The sequence below is a fragment of the Salmo trutta genome, chromosome 17, assembly GCF_901001165.1.
Source record: "Salmo trutta chromosome 17, fSalTru1.1, whole genome shotgun sequence".
Taxonomy (NCBI): domain Eukaryota; kingdom Metazoa; phylum Chordata; class Actinopteri; order Salmoniformes; family Salmonidae; genus Salmo; species Salmo trutta.
In genome coordinates this window covers 51092065-51111731 of record NC_042973.1, presented here as the reverse complement: position 1 = coordinate 51111731, position 19667 = coordinate 51092065, and the positions used below count along the sequence as shown (strand labels likewise).

The window sequence follows — 19667 nt, the reverse complement described above, 5'->3', positions numbered from 1 at the left end:
GCAAACATGACAAACCATAACCTGAGCCCAACAGATAAACACAAATGACTCTAGTCTTCATTTCGGTGGCTAGTTAGCTTGTTGTCTTTATGGCTAGCTAGTGAAAGTGACAGCTGAGGCTGACGCTTCTTGAGCGCAGCCCAAATGTATCGCTACACACACATTTTCTGGCCTGACATAGCTAGCTAGCTATAGCAAGAAGCTTGGGCCGTTTCCCTATAAATTATATCGGTAGAAATAAGACAAAACAACCAACTAGTTTGCTGACTACATACAGCTAAACACTGCCACTATTTCTATGAGACAGAGAGCAATCATTCGAGCTCCACCGCTGATGTGCTCACCTGTACCAACCAAGTTATCATGACATGACAAGACTTGCTAATCTGTGAGCTATTCCCCAAGTTTCACCGCGTCAAACATCGACAACCCCAAACATATATCTGCTGTTTACTTATTTCACTCACCGAAACATCATCGCTTTTCAAAGTGCAAGGACTTGTGCGAATCCGTATCACCAACCAACATTGATAAAGCCTCTTCACAGTGAAACGTCGTGTCTGCTTCGGTGCTGTCCTTTTGAGTAATGAAGTTAAAACAACTTTGAAAAGTTAAGAGACAGCATACCCTGTTTCCGGCTTCTGGTTGATGACAACAGCCACCCGAATATCACAACAGGTTGTTAGCAAGTTCATTTTGCGATATTGACACAGATATTATTAATAAAAACAAGGCCGTTCACGGCCACTATAGTAATTTAAAGAAAAGCCATTGACAGCCACTATGGGTTCTAAAGGGTGTTAAAACAGCGGCCTGAAGCACAAGACAACCACAATTGCATGCTGTATGTATATCGTGACGTATAGAGATCGGTATCGTGAGAATACTTATTTTTTCAAGTTTCAGCAGGTGGACGAGGATTGGAATCAAAGTTGATGTCTCCTTTCTTCCCCGAGACGGTTTCTGACAGTTTGTGCAATAATTCAGTTGAGCAAACCCACAGTTTCGTCAGTTGTCCGGTGGCTGGTCTCAGACGATTCCGCAGGTAAAGAAGCCAGATGTGGAGGTCCTAAGCTGGCGTGGTTACGCGTTGTCTGCGGTTGTGAGGCTGGTTGGACGTACTGCCAAATTCGCCAAAGCGATGTTGGAGGCAGCTTATGGTAGAGAAATTAACATTACATTCTCTGGCAACAGGTCTGGTGGACATTCCTGCAGTCAGCATGCCAATTGCATGCTCCCTCAAAACTTGAGACATCTGAGGCTTTGTGTTGTGTGACAAAACTGCACATTTTAGAGTGACCTTTTATTGTCCCCAGCACAAGGTGCACCTGTGTAATGATCATGCTTTTTATCAGCTTCTTGATATGCCACACCTGTCAGGTGGATGGGTTATCTTGGCAAAGGATTATGTGTGTGAGAGTGTGTTTGTTAGTATTAGGTGTTTGTGTGAGTCAGTGTGCACCACCTGGTCGATGGCTAGTGATGGCTGTAATAGAAGCGGTTTTTTAGTCTCTCCGTCTTGGCACTGATGCACCGGTGCTGACTCCGTCTGCTAGATGGTTCCCGAGTAAACAGTCTGTTGCCTGGGTGACTGAGGTCCTTAATGATCTTCCTGGCTTTCCTTTGACACCGAGTGCGGTAAATGTCCTGGAGGGCAGGCAGTGTAACCCCGATGATGGGCTGACCGCACCACCCTCTGGAGAGCCATGCTGTTGAGGGCGATGTAGTTGGCGTACCAGGCGGTGATGCATCCCGATAGAATGATCTCAATAGTGCATCTGTAGAAGTTTGTAAGGGGCTTAGGGGCCATGCCGAATTTCTTCAGCCACCTAAGTTTGTAGAGGTGCTTTTGTGCCTTCACTACGGTGTCGGTGTGGCGAGATCATTTAGGGTCCTCTGTGATGTGCACGCCGAGCGTTTCAAATCAAATCAAATTGTATTTGTCACATGCGCCGAACACAACAGGTGTAGACCTTACAGTGAAGTGCTTACTTACAAGCCCTTAACCAACAATGCAGTTCTAAGAAAATACCCCCCAAAAAGTAAGAGATAAGAATAACAAATAATTAAAGAGCAGCAGTAAATAACAGTAGCGGGGCTATGTACAGGGGGTACCGGTGCAGAGTCAATGTGCGGGGGCACCGGTGTCAAGGTAATTGATGTAATATGTACATGCAGGTAGAGTTATTAAAGTGACTATGTATAGATAATAACAGAGTAGCAGCAGCGTAGAGGGGGGGAGGTGCAAATAGTCTGGGTAGCCATTTGATTAGATGTTCAGGAGTCTTATGGCTTGGGGTAGAAGCTGTTTAGAAGCCTCTTGGACCTAGACTTGGCGCTCCGGTACCGCTTGCCGTGCAGAAGCAGAGAGAACAGTCTATGACTAGGGGTGGCTGGAGTCTTTGACAGTTTTTAGGGCCTTCCTCTGACACCGCCTGGTAAAGAGGTCCTGGATGGCAGGAAGCTTGGCCCCGGTGATGTACTGGGCCGTACGCACTACCCTCTGTAGTGACTTGCGGTCCACCCTATCCACTGCAGCCCCATTGATGAGGATGTCGGGGGGCGTGCTCCTTCTTCTGTCTCCTGTAGTCCACCATCAGCTCCTTCGGTTTGGTGACGTTGAGGGAGAGGTTCTTTTCCTGGCACCACTCCACCAGGGCTCTGACCTCCTCCCTGTGGGCTGTCTCATCATTGTTGGTAATCAGGCCTACCGTTGTCCTGTCATCAGCAAACTTGATGATTGAGTTGGAGTTGTGCGTGGCCACGCAGTCATGGGTGAACAGGGAGTACAGGATGGGGCTGACCACAAAGCCTTATGGGGCCCCTGTGTTGAGGATCAGTGTGAAGGAGCTATTGCATTCCCTCACCACCAAATGAGGTGAAAAGGAGACTGGAGTGCCACTTTAAGTATTACAATATAGAGGAAAATGCTTGTCACTACTAGATAGTATTTCTCTTTACTCCGTAAGAACATGTCGAAAAGAGGCAAGTCTGAGAAATAACTGATCCTAGTCTGGTATTCCCTTTCTCCCTCCAATACACAGGAACAGTAGTGCAGTTACAGGATTAATGTCTACCTCAGCGTCAATGAGTATTAGTTCTGTTTCCTTTGTTTCCACTATGCAATCAGCAACATTTAAACCCAGCAGGAGATGCATCTCCGAGCCCGTGAATCAGATCCAATCTTCTCTGTGCTCCCTTTGTTTCATTGACTGGGTAACCTGAAGAGGAGAGCGGTGAGGTGAGGGTAGGAGGAGAAGAGAGAAGAGGTGAGTTGGGAGGAGAGAAGAGTAGGAGAGAGGGATGAGTAGAGCTAAGGAAAGGAAAAGGGGATTAGACTAGAGTGACTTTAGAGAAAGACACAGATTTTGCCTGACTCCATCTCCACCCTAACTCTCTTCACTGTGCAGAGAACGAATAAAAGCAAAGGGAATCTGCCTGTGAAGAAGATTGATTACATTTGTGATCATTCTTCAGAGATAATGTCCCCTCTTTTTAATCGTTTTCATTGCAATGTGTTCCCCAGTCTGTGCATGTTAAAGATTATCACAGGGGACTCCATCATTGTCTCATTGTAAATGCCGTCCTAATTGTGAACAGCTCGACTATTCATTGGGAGTTGGACGCTTGATCATTGATCTTGTTCACTCCTTTGATTCCGTCGTTTGGAAGTAAAGTGGCTCTGCAACATGCTGTTTTCTTCACATCAAGTTTACAGGGATTCATTAACTACATTTTAAAATTATAATCAGATTACCAAATACAGGTATCGGTCATCCCCGACTCACTGTTGACATTCTGGGACTCTTTCAACTCCCCATTGTATCTATTGAAAAGTGGAGGAAGATGCGTTTGGACCAGCACAGTAGTTCAGTTCCTATATCCTCTTATTTACTCATTGAACAAGTGAGAGTCTTCTTTGCTCTGGAACTCTGACACTAAATCAGACCAAGATGGTTTTCCTATCACACACTCCACCTCCTCTCCCTCCCTCCTTCAGTCATTGCCTGTCCCTGAATTAAGATCAGGAGATGAGTTTGGAGCGCTGGTACACACACATACACACAGGGTCATCAAGGAGAACTACCACCCGAGCCACTGCCTGTTCACCCCGCTATCATCCAGAAGGCGAGGTCAGGACAGGTGCATCAAAGCTGGGACCGAGAGACTGAAAAACAGCTTCCATCTCAAGGCCATCAGACTGTTAAACAGCCATCACTAACACGGAGAGGCTGCTGCCTACGGACTTGAAATCATAAAAAAAAGTTTTTACTTAAAAAAAAAATGCACCTTTATTTAACTAGTTAAGAACAAATTCTTATTTACAATGACGGCCTATCGGGGAACAGTGGGTTAACTGCCTTGTTCAGGGGCAGAACGACAGATTTTGACCTTCTCAGCTCGGGGATTCAAGTGGACCTTTCGGTTACTGGCCCAACACTCTAACCACTGGGCTACCTCCGACTTTAATAAATGGATCACTAGTCACTTTAATAATGCCACTTTAATAATGTTTACATATCTTGCATAACTCATCTCATATGTACAGTATATAATGTATTTTATACCATCTATTGCATCCTGCCTATGCCGCTCTGTCATTGCTCATCCATATATTTATATTTATATGTATATATTCTTATTCCATTCCTTTACTTAGATTTGTGTGGATTAGGTAGTTGTTGTGGAATTGTTAGATTACATGTTAGATATTGCTGCACTGTCGGAACTAGAAGCACAAGCATTTCGCTACACTCGCAATAACATCTGCTAACCATGTGTATGTGACCAATAACATTTGATTTGATTTGGTCATGCCTGGACTGCCTGTGAATGGGGCATCAGAACCCTCTAGCCGCTGAGCTACCATCAGTAATCATGGCCTACTGTTCTCTATGGCGTGGGCAGGATTGACCAGGGCTGTTGGCTGTCAGTCCTCAGGGCAATCTGGTCTTTACTGCTTTTTCCTCTTGTCATGTCTATCGTGGTTGTTGACATTGACATTGTAAGGGGACACTAATTGTACTATGTGTAGAAAGGGGTTAAAACAGCAGCCTGAAGCACAGGATGACCACAATTGCATACCGTGAAGAGAGATCGGTATCGTGAGAATACTTCATTTTTCAGCAGGTGGACGAGGATTGGAAACAAAGTTGATGTTCTCTCTCTCTCTCTCTCTCTCTCTCTCTCTCTCTCTCTCTCTCTCTCTCTCTCTCTCTTTCCCCCCCCTTTGGTTCTACCATAAAGACAGAGTCCCTTAGCTCTCTGCTTCACACAGCTCCCAATTACCCACCTAACAGGCAGATCAATGGGCAACTGCAGGGGTCCTGAGTGACCCGTCAAACTCCCCCCGTTTATTATGTTGAATCTTAAAACTCACGTGCCACCCTTATGACCCCCTTCCTCATTACCCCCCTTCCCCCTCCCCTGTTCCTTGATGAGTGGTGGGCTGCAGCGGCAACCATGTGACAACAACAGAGACGAGGGGATGGGATGTGTGTGTGTGTGTGTGGTGGGGCTGGCGAGGAGTCGGACGAGACGTTGTTATGAGCTGCATTGCGTTGTGGCGTCTGGCATTATGTAAATAATGCTCGTCCCATGCTAATTGCCTCCAGTGTGTTGTGATGCGCTGCTTTAAGTGCCAAGAAGGAAGGAAGTGCATGTTAATAATGTTGAGGAAGGAAGCTTTAGAATCCTACCTGGTATGGTTTCTGAATGACATGCATGCGATTGGCATCCCGTTGCGACAGCAGGTGCTCTCTGTCTGCTACCTGGCTGTATGCTGTCCAAACATTGTCTTCACTCAGTGCGTTGGAAAGGGGAGAGAGTTAATTGGGCAACAATACAGATTTGAACGGAAACATGTTGGTGCCAATTGTTAACTGTGCCTTATACTGTACAAACACAGCTCTGGGAGTATAGCCTAAATCTCCCTTCAGTGTTGGAGAGGGAAGAGAGTTTCTGGGCAGTAGCACAGAATTGAACACAAACATGTTGGTGCCATCTTTTGCTACAGCAACATAGGACAACAACAATTTACTACGCAGGCCACTCCTTTCTTTTCTAATTTCTCCTCTCTTTTCCCCTCCCTCCTCTCTTTTCTCCTCCCTCCTCTCTTCGAAGATGCGGCATGAAGAGAAGAGGTGTTCCATGACAGTACCCTCTCCTCCTAGTTTTACACAGTCAGCAAATGGGTGCCACCATTACTTCCTTACATCGTTCTACACCAAGCTGCCTGGCTGTTTTGCTGATTTGTACAACATATAGCTACAGCCATTATCGCTCATCACCAAGGAGGCTGTATAGCCATTATTTAGTAATTTAGGCAAGTGGTGTAATTCTCTGTAATTTGACATCCTCACTATCTTTTAGATTAAAACTAATTTGAAGATAGTAAGACATGGCATTGAAAGCAGAGAAGTTAACTATGCATCTCTAAATCATTTTACACTATCTACATACTGTACGTGTGTCATTAACCTTGAAAAAGCTGACTAACATACACACCCACACACACACACTCTCCACAGATGCACTGTTTGGAATCCACAGCAGTAGAAATTCATAACTCAGCCGAAATAGCATAAGTGTAATTATGCTCCTCGTATTTGCCGGTAATCTGTTAGTGATGAAGATTAAATAGTTTATTGATCTAATTTCATGCTAAAGTGGCAATAAGCTGCTGAACATGGGAGATATTATGGCTGCATCCCAATTGGCACCCCATTTCCTATATAGTGCACTACTTTTGACTAGGGCACTATGTAGGAAATAGGGTGCCATTTGGGATGCAGTCTTTGTGCTTCAGATGCACCTCAGAAGCGTTAAGCCCAAGCAACAATACAATATCCAGTTACACCTATGTGGACTATAATTGAAAAAATGTGTTCTCAATGCTTAACGATCTTTCCTATGCATGACGTACTGTTAACTCGGCTGTGTGTGCCTGCATACTGTGTGGCTACTGTATGTGTTTGATTACATGTGATTTTTCTTGGGTAGGATGCTTATCTATCCAGACCCGGAGGCTGGTGCTCTTCAGGCTCTCTGTATTACATTAACCCAGCAGAAAATGACCCCGAAGCAGCCTGCCAGAGACTAGCAGTGGGCCTCCCTCCATCACCCCCAGCCTAGAGCAGAGGAGATATAATGGTTGGTTGTTGTGGATGGTTTCTTTATAAAGATCATTGCACAATCCATTCAAATTCAAGGGGCTGTCTTTGCCCATTGTTAAATGTAACGTCTTTGAAATTGAACATAGGTCAGGGCTGGAATAGATTGCCACGCTTTGTAATAGTTATCTTTGCATAGGAATTACTGCAACGTCTTCAAATTAGATAACACAAACCACTTGCTAAAAGACATGCTCCGGAACTTTGGCGACTAGTAAGTCTTTCTTAAACCTCTTACTTTGGGTCGAATGTGTCAATGTGTTGTTCATACATCCATAATCTATGAGCAGAATTACTATTTTACCTCAATTAGCCACGAAATCACTAGTTTAAAAGTGACTGTTCACTGGAAGCTGTGCAGCGCCGTTTTCTCTACATTTTCCCCTACGTCGGGGGGAAACACAACGAGGTTCAGCCCCTCGCTATTTGAGTGAAAGCCAGCAAGATGCACACGCAGCCGAGCGAGAGAAAGAGAGAGAGCAATGAAATGGTGCACATAAGTGACGCAATTTTTGGGGACCACTTTTGACCCGTTAGCGCTACTTTCAGAACTACCAGCTAAAACGTATTCAAAAGTACCGAAGAATCTATTTAAGGCCGCCCATGGATCACAGTGCAAGTGGACAACAGAAATGGGGATTTAGGGTACGAGGGTGTTATGCAACAAAGTGAGCATCACTCTATCGGTTATAAGGCTGAGTTTAGAGAGAGAAAATAGGTGGAATTGACCAAATGTTTCACGGACATAAAACTCCAGACAGAAAGACCAAGCGAGTAGTTATTTTAATGTGAAACACAGCCCGGGAGTCACTTATGCAGTGTATTTTGTGTTGGCTGACTCCCAAATAGAACCCTATTCCCCATATAGTGCACTACTTTTGACCAGGGCCCACTATATGGGGAATAGGGTGCACTATTTAGGGAATAGGGTGCCGTTTGGGACTTACCGTGGGCGAAGGGTTAAAGGAGGGATGTTAGTTGGTTCATGTTGAGATGTTGGGGTGGATTGTCAGATTTCCCCAGTGGGCTGCTGGTCTTTTTTTACTGCAGTTCCATGTCACTGGAGCAGCAAGGATAGTGGTTAGAGTTGTAGCTTGGGGAATCGCTCATAGAGTCTCTCGCTCTCTCTCTCGCTCTCTCTCGCTCTCTCTCTCTCTCTCTCTCTCTCTCTCTCTCTCTCTCTCTCTCGCTCTCTCTCGATTATGCAGTCATAACGTCTTAACTGTAGTGAACCGCAGCTCCTGTTTTACTTATTATTGAAATGAGACATTTTGGCGTTGCGATTAGGAATCCCAGCCTTGTTCTGCGCGCACACACACACACACACACACACACACTTCTTTCTTCGCCGAGATGGGGTAGAGAGCAGGGCAGCAGTCACATTCACTTGACAATCACAGGCCACAATAGGGAATTACCTCTGAGGAAACAGGAGGGGGAATTTTATGCCACTTCTCAATTGCTCCATTTTTCACCTGCATATTATAGCTCAAAGACGGCAGTTGACAGTGCGTTTGCTATTCATTAATGAACTTGGAGCATCACACAGTAGCTGGCAGCACTGAGGCTGAGTACCCTCCCTCCTCATTGTGTTGTGAATCCTATTGTTGTCTAGCCCAGTTGGGGAAAACTGTGGCTGACGTAATGCTGTTCACACACACACCATTTTTTCTATTAGCAATGCGTGACTTCAAGCCACTGTCCTGTGGTTGCAGTAGCCATATCTATGGAGCACAGCTGTACAGACCAAGGCTCCTTATCTTCCCTCTTCATCTTCTCTGGCGGGTGGGTAAACTCCTCCGTCCTCCATCCTGTACAGCTCCAGCTTTATCTGCTGTCTCCACACAGCTGGCCTTGTCCTATCGCTCTGGGGCCGTCTCACCTGTCCCCACAGGGGGTTGATGGAACAGCCGCGTAATCAACGGCTGTAAGCGCTATGCTCCAGAGGCTGAATGACCTACATGTTACTCTCGCTCTCTCTCTCCATCTCTTTCTCTCTCTCCGTCTGTCTGGGTGCCTGCATATGCTTAATAAAGCCCACAAGGCTGCCACTCAACCTGAACCAGTACGATAGAGGAGACATTTCACAGCAGAGATATGCATCTACTGCCCTGAAGAAATTAGTCTTTTCAATTCAATACACGTAATGGTAATCCTTTACCTGCATGTCAGTGATTCAAAAGACATAAAAAGGGCATTTAAAGTCTCTATAATTACAAATAGCATGTGCTCTATCTACTGCAGAAGAAAGCAGTCTTTTAGAAATGGACCTGCTTGTGATCCGATATACAAGAGAACCTCATCTAAACTATCTTAAATTACAAATAAAAACACTTCATTAACACACCGTGTGTGGCGCTGAGGCAGTTCAACTATGTATGTGGTTTATTGTAAACCATAAAAAGCTAATAGTATATTAGAGTCTATGGCCCCGAGCTGCTATTGCCTTTCACAGAGCAGAAGTACATCAATCACTCCAGTCCCTGTCAGTAATCCATGCTAGCTGAGAGGAGCTTTACGCCTGCTGCCGTTACCCACTGACTGAAACACTCTGGCACACAGCAACACACACACACACACACACACACACACACACACACAGAGAGGCATCAGACAGGGCTGAAGTTGACATCTTGGTGGATAAAGCCCTGTCTGCTTCCCCACCTGTCTGTCAGTAGAGTCTGCTCTGTCCTCTAGAGACTTAGCCTTTGGAGGGGGGGGGGTCTGCTAAGCTAACATATGGAATTGTTTTAAGATGGTCATACCATGGAACATTTAGCTATTTGATTTTTCATTTTGGGACCCCTGTACAGTAGGTATCAAATAAATATTTGATGAAACATTGAATTTGGCCTTAGCGCTATTACCCCATACCAACACATTGAGTAAGCCATTCATACATGGCAAAACAGATAGTCCAAAAATATAAACTAAAAGGATGTATGTTTTGAAGTGTCTCTCCTATATCTGTGAGGTATAAGAATGCTCAGGAAAGCTCTGACAAACACCGCTGTAGCTCTGCCACCTTCCAGCGCAGATGCGGAAGGCCGGCATCGGCGGATGTGGTGGATTGAGATGCAGCCCATGCAGAGAAACAGAAATCTCTAGCTTAAAGAGACGGATTTTGACGGGGATTTTTTTTATTATGCTAATTCTATTTCAGAGTGGGCGCGGATATTGACTTTGTGAAGATAATGATGGGGAGTCTGTGAGACAAAACACTGAGAGTGAAGCAGAGCCGACTAAGGAGGCAAAGCATCTAGTCGAAGCCTGTACTCTTCCTCCCTTGTACCTTCATTTGAGGTTTGATTCTAGATGGCTCTATGAGGGGAGATGAGATACTTTGCCTCTTCAGCTACGTTTCATAGAACCATGGGGCGAATATCTGTTTAAACATGTAAGTCTTCAACAAATGGCAGTGATTTGGTCTAAATCTTGCTTCCCTAAATCGCACCTATAAAATTTCAACAAAGTAATTGTTTGCTTTTATGGTTGGACAGGAAGTATTTTCGGGTTTTTTTCAGCACTCTCTGTCAATAGAGAGAGTGAGAGCGAAAACAGGTTTCATCTTGCCATTTCTCTCCAGTAAGCCAGTGCATCGCGTTTGTTGTGAGAGGCGATGGTCGTCCTCTCGTGGGCTTTGAAGGAAAACGCCGTTGTGTCTCCATCGGCAAACACAACACAGATCTGGCGCGCTCCATACATTCAATTGTCCAGCCCTTCATCCCTCCGTCCCTGCATCCCACGGTGTCCCTTTTTTCTCTCCAAGTCCATTGATATTTCAAATTGCCATTGGCCTTGGAAGCATACAGTCATTGCTATGAACCAACAAAGTTGCTGTCTGTTGCTACAGCTTATAACAATAATTCATATTGACTCTTTATGAATGAATGGAGCTGTTGTGGACATGTGGCGCTTCTTGGAGCTACGGTTTGAAACTATCAACACTAGAGTTCTGCTAAATAATTTGTTGCGAACAGCTTTTGTTTACCAGTGTGTGTTTGTGAATGAATATGGATTTGCATGCTTTGTATGCACGCTGGAGAGTAGAGGTTGACACACCTAGCTATCTCAAGATGAATGCACTAACTGGAGGTCGCTCTGGAATAAGAGCATCTGCTAAGTGACTCAAATGTAAATGTAGAGATTATGATAGTTGAACTGTGATGAAATCTGTGTAATGAAATCATAAAAGGCTGTATGAATATCTAACTATAGTTTCAAATTGAATAGATGGACAGATCCACACTAACCAGGGCAGTGAGTATAAACAGGAGATACAACTTGTACACTGACACACTCCACTGCGCAAAAACTGGTTGAATCAACGTTGTTGCCACGTCATTTCAACAACAAATATTAAATGTGGTGATGTTGAATCTTAGAGGAAAACTGTGATGAAATAAATAAAAAAAAATCACCCCACTTTTAACCTAAATCCAATGTCATGGTGAAATGTTTTGTTGATTTCATGTTGAATTCACGTTAGTTGACAACTCAACCAAATGTAAATCCTAAATTAATGTCTGTGCCCAGTGGGACAAACTGAGTTAGTTAATATTCAGTTTGTTGATTGGAGATTAATTGTTCCATCTGGACCATCCTGGTGAAAATCTACTAAAGAGAAAATCCCTCCATTCTCCTCTCTGGTGTTGACGTGTGTGTGTGTGTGTGTGTGTGTGTGTGTGTGTGTGTGTGTGTGTGTGTGTGTGTGTGTGTGTGTGTGTGTGTGTGTGTGTGTGTGTGTGTGTGTGTGTGTGTGTGTGTGTGTTTCCTTTGCTTCGATAGGGCTCTGGTCAAAAGTATTGCACTATATAGGGAATAGTGTGCTATTTGGAACGCAGTCGAGAGCCCAGGCAGGACAGACTGGACCAGAGACCAAAGGGAGAGCTGGTTGGTTGGAAATGTGATCAGTTTTCTCCAGGACTGTCATATGCCATCGGCATCCTCATTTATCTGGTGCAACTCCTTTGTTTCATTCTTCAGGCTGTGTTCTGTTCCAGGATTAGTTAGCTAGGCTCCTCAGACTGATAGAGAGACAGAGCGAGAGAGAGAGACAGAGCGAGAGAGAGAGGCAGAGAGAGAGAGAGAGACAGAGAGAGAGACAGAGCGAGACAGAGAGAGAGAGAGACTTGGTTCAGACCAAAATTAGCTACTATATGGGATAGCCTAATTATTCAAAGTCCTAGTTTTTTTAGCACACTATATGAGGTCTGTAGCAGTATATAGCAACTGCTGACTGGCCACAAAGAAAAGCACATTTTGGGGGGAAGAGAGTGTAGGAGAGAGGAGGGATGGTGGGAAGGAGGAAAGCGAGTGCTACGGTCTTCTACAGTCGTCGCACTGCTCCATGGGAGCTCTATGTGTTGACCCAGTTTATCTCTCAGGTGATTAATGCATCGTCACATCACACAAAGGTCACTCCAGATACCAGAGGAACGGACCACTTTATTTATCGCCTCCGGTTGTGGCTGGAAATGCGTTGTGTGTTTGTAGGACATTCTCTGATTAGAAGACCTGATCATGGAAAGAAGGTGAAAGCTCCCTCGGATACACCTGTCCTTAGAGATGAGGGAATGCAGACATCGGAGACAGACGTATCACTGACATACTGTGGTTCTGTGCAGCTCAGTTGGTGCAGTAGGAGCATGGCCAAGGTCGTGGGTTCAGTTACCCACTATGCTGTAGTCACTTTGGAGAGAAGTGTCCGCTACGTGGCACATCAAGATAAACCGTTGGTAGTGAGCCTGAGGTGTGTTGTTGCGTGTTCTACTGACTTGTAATGCAGATGAGAAAGTTATCTTTTCAAACTTTTCCAGTTTATCGTTTCATTCCAATGTATTCCACGAACGGTCTGCCCCGCAGGCAAAATGCTACAACTGAATGCCATAATTTGATTACAACTGCAGGAGAATTGTGCTGCGTGTACCGTTTTGGGAGAGGCTATCTAAATTATAATCTCTGTTTTCTGCCTTATACCAAAATACATTCTCTGAGGTATTTCGGCATGCTTACCTTTCCAGTCCAATTACTGGGCTAAATGAACCGGTGATTTTCTCCATAGATGCCAGCTGCAGTGTAAACGTTTTTTTCACTCTGACAGAAAACAGTTTACTCTGTTTGGTAGGCCTACTGTCTGACTCTCATGACGACGCATAGAGTCAGTGATGTAGAACTACTGGATCGTCAATGTGTATAACCGAGGGCTTTACTCAAACACTTGTTTCTCAAAGTCTTCTCTTGACTGATGTCGTCAGTTTATCCTATTGTTCTTGTACGCATTGTTTATTGAGTTTGTTTTATTAGGAATCAATAAGATGTCTGTGGTTGTGGTGATCAGCTTATTAGTCATGTTGCAATGGTCTCAGCACCGCTGCGGGGTAAAGTTTCCCCTAGGTACAGATATAGGATCAGTCTTAACCCAAACCAGTGTAGTGGGGAAATGTGTAACTAACCCAAGATCAGCCTCTATGTGCAACTTTACCCTACACCCTCAGCACCATAAGAATGTTACATTTACATTTAAGTCATTTAGCAGACGCTCTTATCCAGAGCGACTTACAAATTGGTGCATTCACCTTATGATATCCAGTGGAACAACCACTTTACAATAGTGCATCTAAATCTTTTAAGGGGGGGGGGGGGGGGGGGTAGAAGGATTACTTTATCCTATCCCAGGTATTCCTTAAAGAGGTGGGGTTTCAGGTGTCTCCGGAAGGTGGTGATTGACTCCGCTGTCCTGGCGTCGTGAGGGAGCTTGTTCCACCATTGGGGTGCCAGAGCAGCGAACAGTTTGGACTGGGCTGAGCGGGAACCGTGCTTCCTCAGAGGTAGGGGGGCCAGCAGGCCAGAGGTGGATGAACGCAGTGCCCTTGTTTGGGTGTAGGGCCTGATCAGAGCCTGAAGGTATGGAGGTGCCGTTCCCCTCACAGCTCCGTAGGCAAGCACCATGGTCTTGTAGCGGATGCGAGCTTCAACTGGAAGCCTGTGGAGAGAGCGGAGGAGCGGGGTGACGTGAGAGAACTTGGGAAGGTTGAACACCAGACGGGCTGCGGCATTCTGGATGAGTTGTAGGGGTTTAATGGCACAGGCAGGGAGCCCAGCCAACAGCGAGTTGCAGTAATCCAGACGGGAGATGACAAGTGCCTGGATTAGGACCTGCGTCGCTTCCTGTGTGAGGCAGGGTCATACTCTGCGAATGTTGTAGAGCATGAACCTACAGGATCGGGTCACCGCCTTGATGTTAGTGGAGAACGACAGGGTGTTGTCCAGGATCACGCCAAGGTTCTTAGCACTCTGGGAGGAGGACACAAGGGAGTTGTCAACCGTGATGGCGAGATCATGGAATGGGCAGTCCTTCCCCGGGAGGAAGAGCAGCTCCGTCTTGCCGAGGTTAGTTGGGTATCTACTGTGTTTCTAGGAACATGACATCAAGCCTGTTCAAGTGACTCAGGGAGTGGCCATTGGGGTACCCAGGTGCTATCCCTCTCATGTCATGTTTATGTCCACTGAACGGAACCTGCTTTAACCCACAAATCTCAACAACTCCCAAAAGATCCCCCTCAATTCCCAGCAACTCTTTGGCCCTTCTTTGGACACTGTGTTAACAAACCTCCAAATGAGCTTCAATGCCATACAACACTCCTTCCGTGGCCTCCAACTGCTCTTAAACGCTAGTAAAATGAAATGCACGCTCTTCAACCGATTGTTGCCCGCACCTGCCCGCCCGACTAGCATCACTACTCTGGACGGTTCTGACTAAGAATATGTGGACAACTATAAATACCTAGGTGTCTGGCTAGACTGTAAACTCTCTTCCAGACTCATATTAAGCATCTCCAATCCAAAAGGAAATCTAGAATTGGCTTCCTATTTTGCAACAAAGCCTCCTTCACTCATGCTGCCAAACATACCCTCGTAAAACTGACTATCCTACCGATCCTTGACTTCGGCGATGTCATTTACAAAATAGCCTCCAACAATCTACTCAGCAAATTGGATGCAGTCTGTCACAGTGCCATCCGTTATGTCTCCAAATCCCCATATACTACCTACCACTACGACCTGTGTGCTCTCGTTGGCCCTCGCTACATATTTGTCGCCAAACCCACTGGCTTCAGGTCATCTATAAGTCTTTGCTAGGTAAAGCTCCGCCTTATCTCAGCTCACTGGTGCGGCAGGGTAGCTTAGTGGTTAGAGTGTTGGACTAGTAACCAGAAAGTTGCAAGATCAAATCCCTGAGCTGACTAGTTAAAAATCTGTCATTCTCACCCTGAATAAAGCAGTTAACCCACTGTTCCTAGGCGTCATTGAAAATAAGAATTTGTTCTTTACTGACTTGCCAAGTTAAATATTGGAAAGACTGGTCACCTTAGCAACACCCACCCGTAGCACGGACTCCAGCATGTATATTTCACTGGTCTTCCCCAAAGCCAACACCTCCTTTGGCCGCTTTTCCTTCCAGTTTAAGAATCAGCTTTCAGAGCAGTTTACCGATCGCTGCAGCTGTACACAGCCCATCTGTAAATATCCCATCCAACCAACTACCTACCTCATCCCCATATTAGTTTTTGTTTTTCTGCTCTTTTGCACACCAGTGTTAATTGCTAAATTGTGATTACTTCGCCACTATGGCCTATTAATTGCCTTACCTCCTTAGTTCACTTGCACACAATGTATACAGCTTTTTCTATTGTGTTATTGATGTTTGTACGTTTGTTGATCCCATGTGTAACTCTGTGTTGTTGTTTTTGTCACACTGCTTTGCTTTATCTTGGCCAGGTCGCAGTTATAAATGAGAACTTGTTCTCAACTGGCCTACCTGGTTAAATAAAGGTGAAAATAAAAATAAAATAAATAAAACTCAGAAGAAAGACCTCACATACTGCAGGCAGCCCATTAACTCATAACCACTGACATCATCCATTCCCTAACAGTTTTCCTATTTCTTTCCCCTTATTGCTTATGTGAAATATTGAAATGAGATTGGCATGACGCACATAATAATCTAATAGACATAAATCCTCTTAGACATGGCTTTACACCAATGAGTCAATGGCTTTGGTCATCTAGTAATATGTTCTAATGACAAACAACACTTCTGGTATAATACCGCCCTGCTTATAGTGAGGTATTATCTGATTAACCACATGACAAAACTGACAAGCCAACTGCCTAATGGTTCTGTGTCTGACAAATCTCTCCTGTCCTCTGTAGCTTTTGTCTTTACATGACTTCAGTAAACAGTGTTACAGTAACTTTAACTCCCCCTGTTTTTTTACACGTGAGTGGGAAGGAAAAGCCCTACATCAACAGTAGTCACAAAGTGCTTTACAATAACTGTAATCTTTCAGTATCTTTACAGTAACTTTATTTCGAACTGTATTATCTCCTGTTCTGTACAGGTGAATGGAAAGGACCTCTCCAAGGCCAGTCATGACGAGGCAGTGGAGGCGTTCCGCTCTGCTAAGGACCCCATTGTGGTGCAGGTCCTCAGGAGGAACACTGCTGGCCGCGGCAGCCATGTTAGCTCCACTCAGGAAGTGGACGTGGTGGACGTGGTGGACATGTGCACGCAGACAGACATCACCTTCGAACATATCATGGCCCTGGCCAAGCTCCGAGCCACCACTCCTCCTGTGCCTGACATCTGCCCCTTTCTGCTGTCTGACAGGTAAGATCTGATCTGGGCCTTTATTCATAAAGCGTCTCAAAGTAGGAATGGTGATCTAGGATCAGGTCTCCCGTGTCCATGTTATCTTATTCTTTATGACAAAAAAGCTCAACGGATCCTAGATCAGCTCACATATGGCCCTTCTGTGTGACAGGTAGGCTAGCTCTGATCAGAGCGACTATAAATAAATAATGTACTACTTTACTAAGAAGACTACAAACATAAATCCACCTGTGATTGGATTTTATTGTTTATTCACACAGTACAATAACATTTCAAGGCTTGAAGCTTAATATCAATGCCAAAGAGACCAACCTCTTGTTGGCTGTCAGAAAATCCAGTCTTACAACATCTATACTCGAGGTAGACCCTCACAATTTAAAGGGTTTCATGTATCAACTGGGGGTTTCCTTGAAGAAAATAAAAAGGTTTCAGTCTTTTCTCTTTCCTTTTGTTTTTCTTCATATTGTATTCATCTCTAAGGGGAGGAAAACTAAGATCAAGATAAAGTTTAGCATGAAGAATGTCTGGATTTCTTCTTTAGGGACTGAGACAGTGAAATATAAGGGGGCTTCTCTACACGAAGCTGAGAAGTTAATTGCGACTCTGTGAACGAGGGATACAGTATATTAAGTTGATAATTAATTCCAACAACATCCCATGGACAATTCATTGTCTTGGATTGAAGTATCCAATGGCTCTTAAAGGTACATTACATTAACCAAGTATCCAATGTCAGGTGGAGAGTTGGAGTTACATGTAGCGCTGTTTCGGTGACTGTATTCCTGCCGCACCGGCGGTTACAAGTCATGAAGGCAGTCAAATTCCACGTGACCATTTAGTCACGGTAACTAGGGTTCTCCAAGCTCTGATCCTGGTGATGGTCATTAGTAGCCTACCAAACTTACTAACTGCCTGCTACTCAGCTCTCTATTGTCCCTTTAATCACTCTGACATCAATGCAAATGTGATGAAAAATCTAATCAAACACTTCATGAACGCATTTCTATAGGCTATGCTAATGCATGAGAAAACAGAGTGATGGCCTCTACTAAATATATGAGGATCCCATCAGCTTTCTACAGGCTAAGCCTACTATATTTATTTCTCAACATTCCTAATATTAAGCACATTGCTCATCTTTATAACAGGACTTAGCCTAGCTGGCTGGCATGAAAAATGAATCACGGGAAAAGCATCATCCATTCGCTATTTAAGTGCATAGATTACATGTATTCTTTCCCGCTGCCCCTGCGTCGCACTGGATTTTTTTAGGGTGCATTACGGCCACAAAGGGGATGCCGCCGTGAAGACAAGATTAAATCAAAAATAGGCTGATGGGTGACAATATTAGCTTATCACTTATATATTATCGCATGAGAATGATGCCCAGCATAAGAAACATACATTTTTTTGCGACTTTTTCGAATCATAGTCGCACACTTCATGTAGACTAGCCCATAGGCCTATATGTTTTGTTAAGGTTTGTATCACAACTAAAGTGGCCAAGAACCTTTTTAAAGTGAAGCACATTAATCCGCTTTACAAGGGATTTAGAGCCTAACAGGTACACATAAGCAGTGCATGAGTTTCAAGTTTGGGGAAGATCATTTTTGCCATAAAAATGCACCTTTATAATAAAAGCATTACATGTATAATCGCATTTGTGGTCACTTTTGATAATGGTGTTTTCCCGCTAATGGACATTCCCGCTTATATCCTACTGCCATGTGTGCATTGCTGTGATTATAATGTGAAGAAATGACCTAATAGTTTATCAACATTTTAAGCTAAATGTTCTGATCTGTTGTGTCAGCCACATTGCGTAAAAAATATTTTTGGGATGCTAGTGGTTGTATTAATTTCGGATCTATTGCATCCCACAACTGTCCCAGACTATGTTTGGAATATTTATTTCTCACTCCGAATAGAATAGGTCGACTTTTGTACTATGGGGGACAGTAGATTGACATAGGCTAGTGCTTTTGCTGTTCGTTAGGCCTAATCATCTTGTTGGCTGGTGAAAAGTAATTGTGGACAGTTCTTCCAATATCTTCAGTATGCATCTTGGAATTAGATAAGGACGCACGCAGTTGGATCCCCAATGTGTCTGTCTTCACTTGTAGCCTGTGATTAAGACACGATCATGTGATGTAGAGGGCGCAGCATTCAGGGAAAAGGGCACAACAAAGGCATGGATTTTTTTAATGGTGCATTATGGCCACAAAGGGGATGCCGCCGTTAAATTTGAGGCATTATCAAGCGCTTGTAAAATTTGTGAATGAGAGACTAATGAAGTGTGTGCAGCCTAAGCAAAAAAAATAAACTGAGCTCATGCCTTTCAAGCAACTTTTTTCAAATCATCATTAGAGTCACATCATGCAGCTTGTAGAACAACAAAAGATACATTAATAACTCAAAATTAACCATACAGGAATATCTATTTCATTGTTAACCGCTCAACACAGAATAACCGCATGTGCGCACACCCTCAAATTGTTAGAAGAAAATATTTATATTTTATTCAGCTTTGTTCAATTGTATTCTTCCTAGTAGGAAACAATATAAAATAATGCCACGGAATTCTTAGAAAAACTTGTCTGCTACATGAACTAGTGTAGCCCACAGCCATATGGCATAGCCAAAACAGGACCTAACTTAAGGATAACTCTGTATGCTATTCTGTTCTTCTGAAATAGACTACATTTTCTTCAGATCATGCTTCTTTAGACCTGCCTAAAATAAATAATGGATTTATTGTGGCTATATTACACAGATTTATTTTTATATATATATATATATATTTAAATGTAGATGTTCCA

At 44.1% G+C, this 19667-nt stretch overlaps 1 protein-coding gene across 3 annotated transcripts in view; it reads left to right on the top strand.

The window, feature by feature from the left end:
• LOC115152363 (PDZ domain-containing RING finger protein 4) overlaps positions 1–19667 on the top strand; it is a 215831-nt gene that overhangs the window by 137020 nt on the left and 59144 nt on the right. For 2 of the 3 annotated variants that reach the window (XM_029697155.1, XM_029697156.1), the window contains one exon: positions 16577–16845. In XM_029697155.1, coding sequence (XP_029553015.1) covers positions 16577–16845 — 269 coding nt within the window. Of the gene's footprint in view, positions 1–7031; positions 7153–16576; positions 16846–19667 lie in introns of those variants that run through there. The other variant, XM_029697157.1, reaches the window with a different exon arrangement.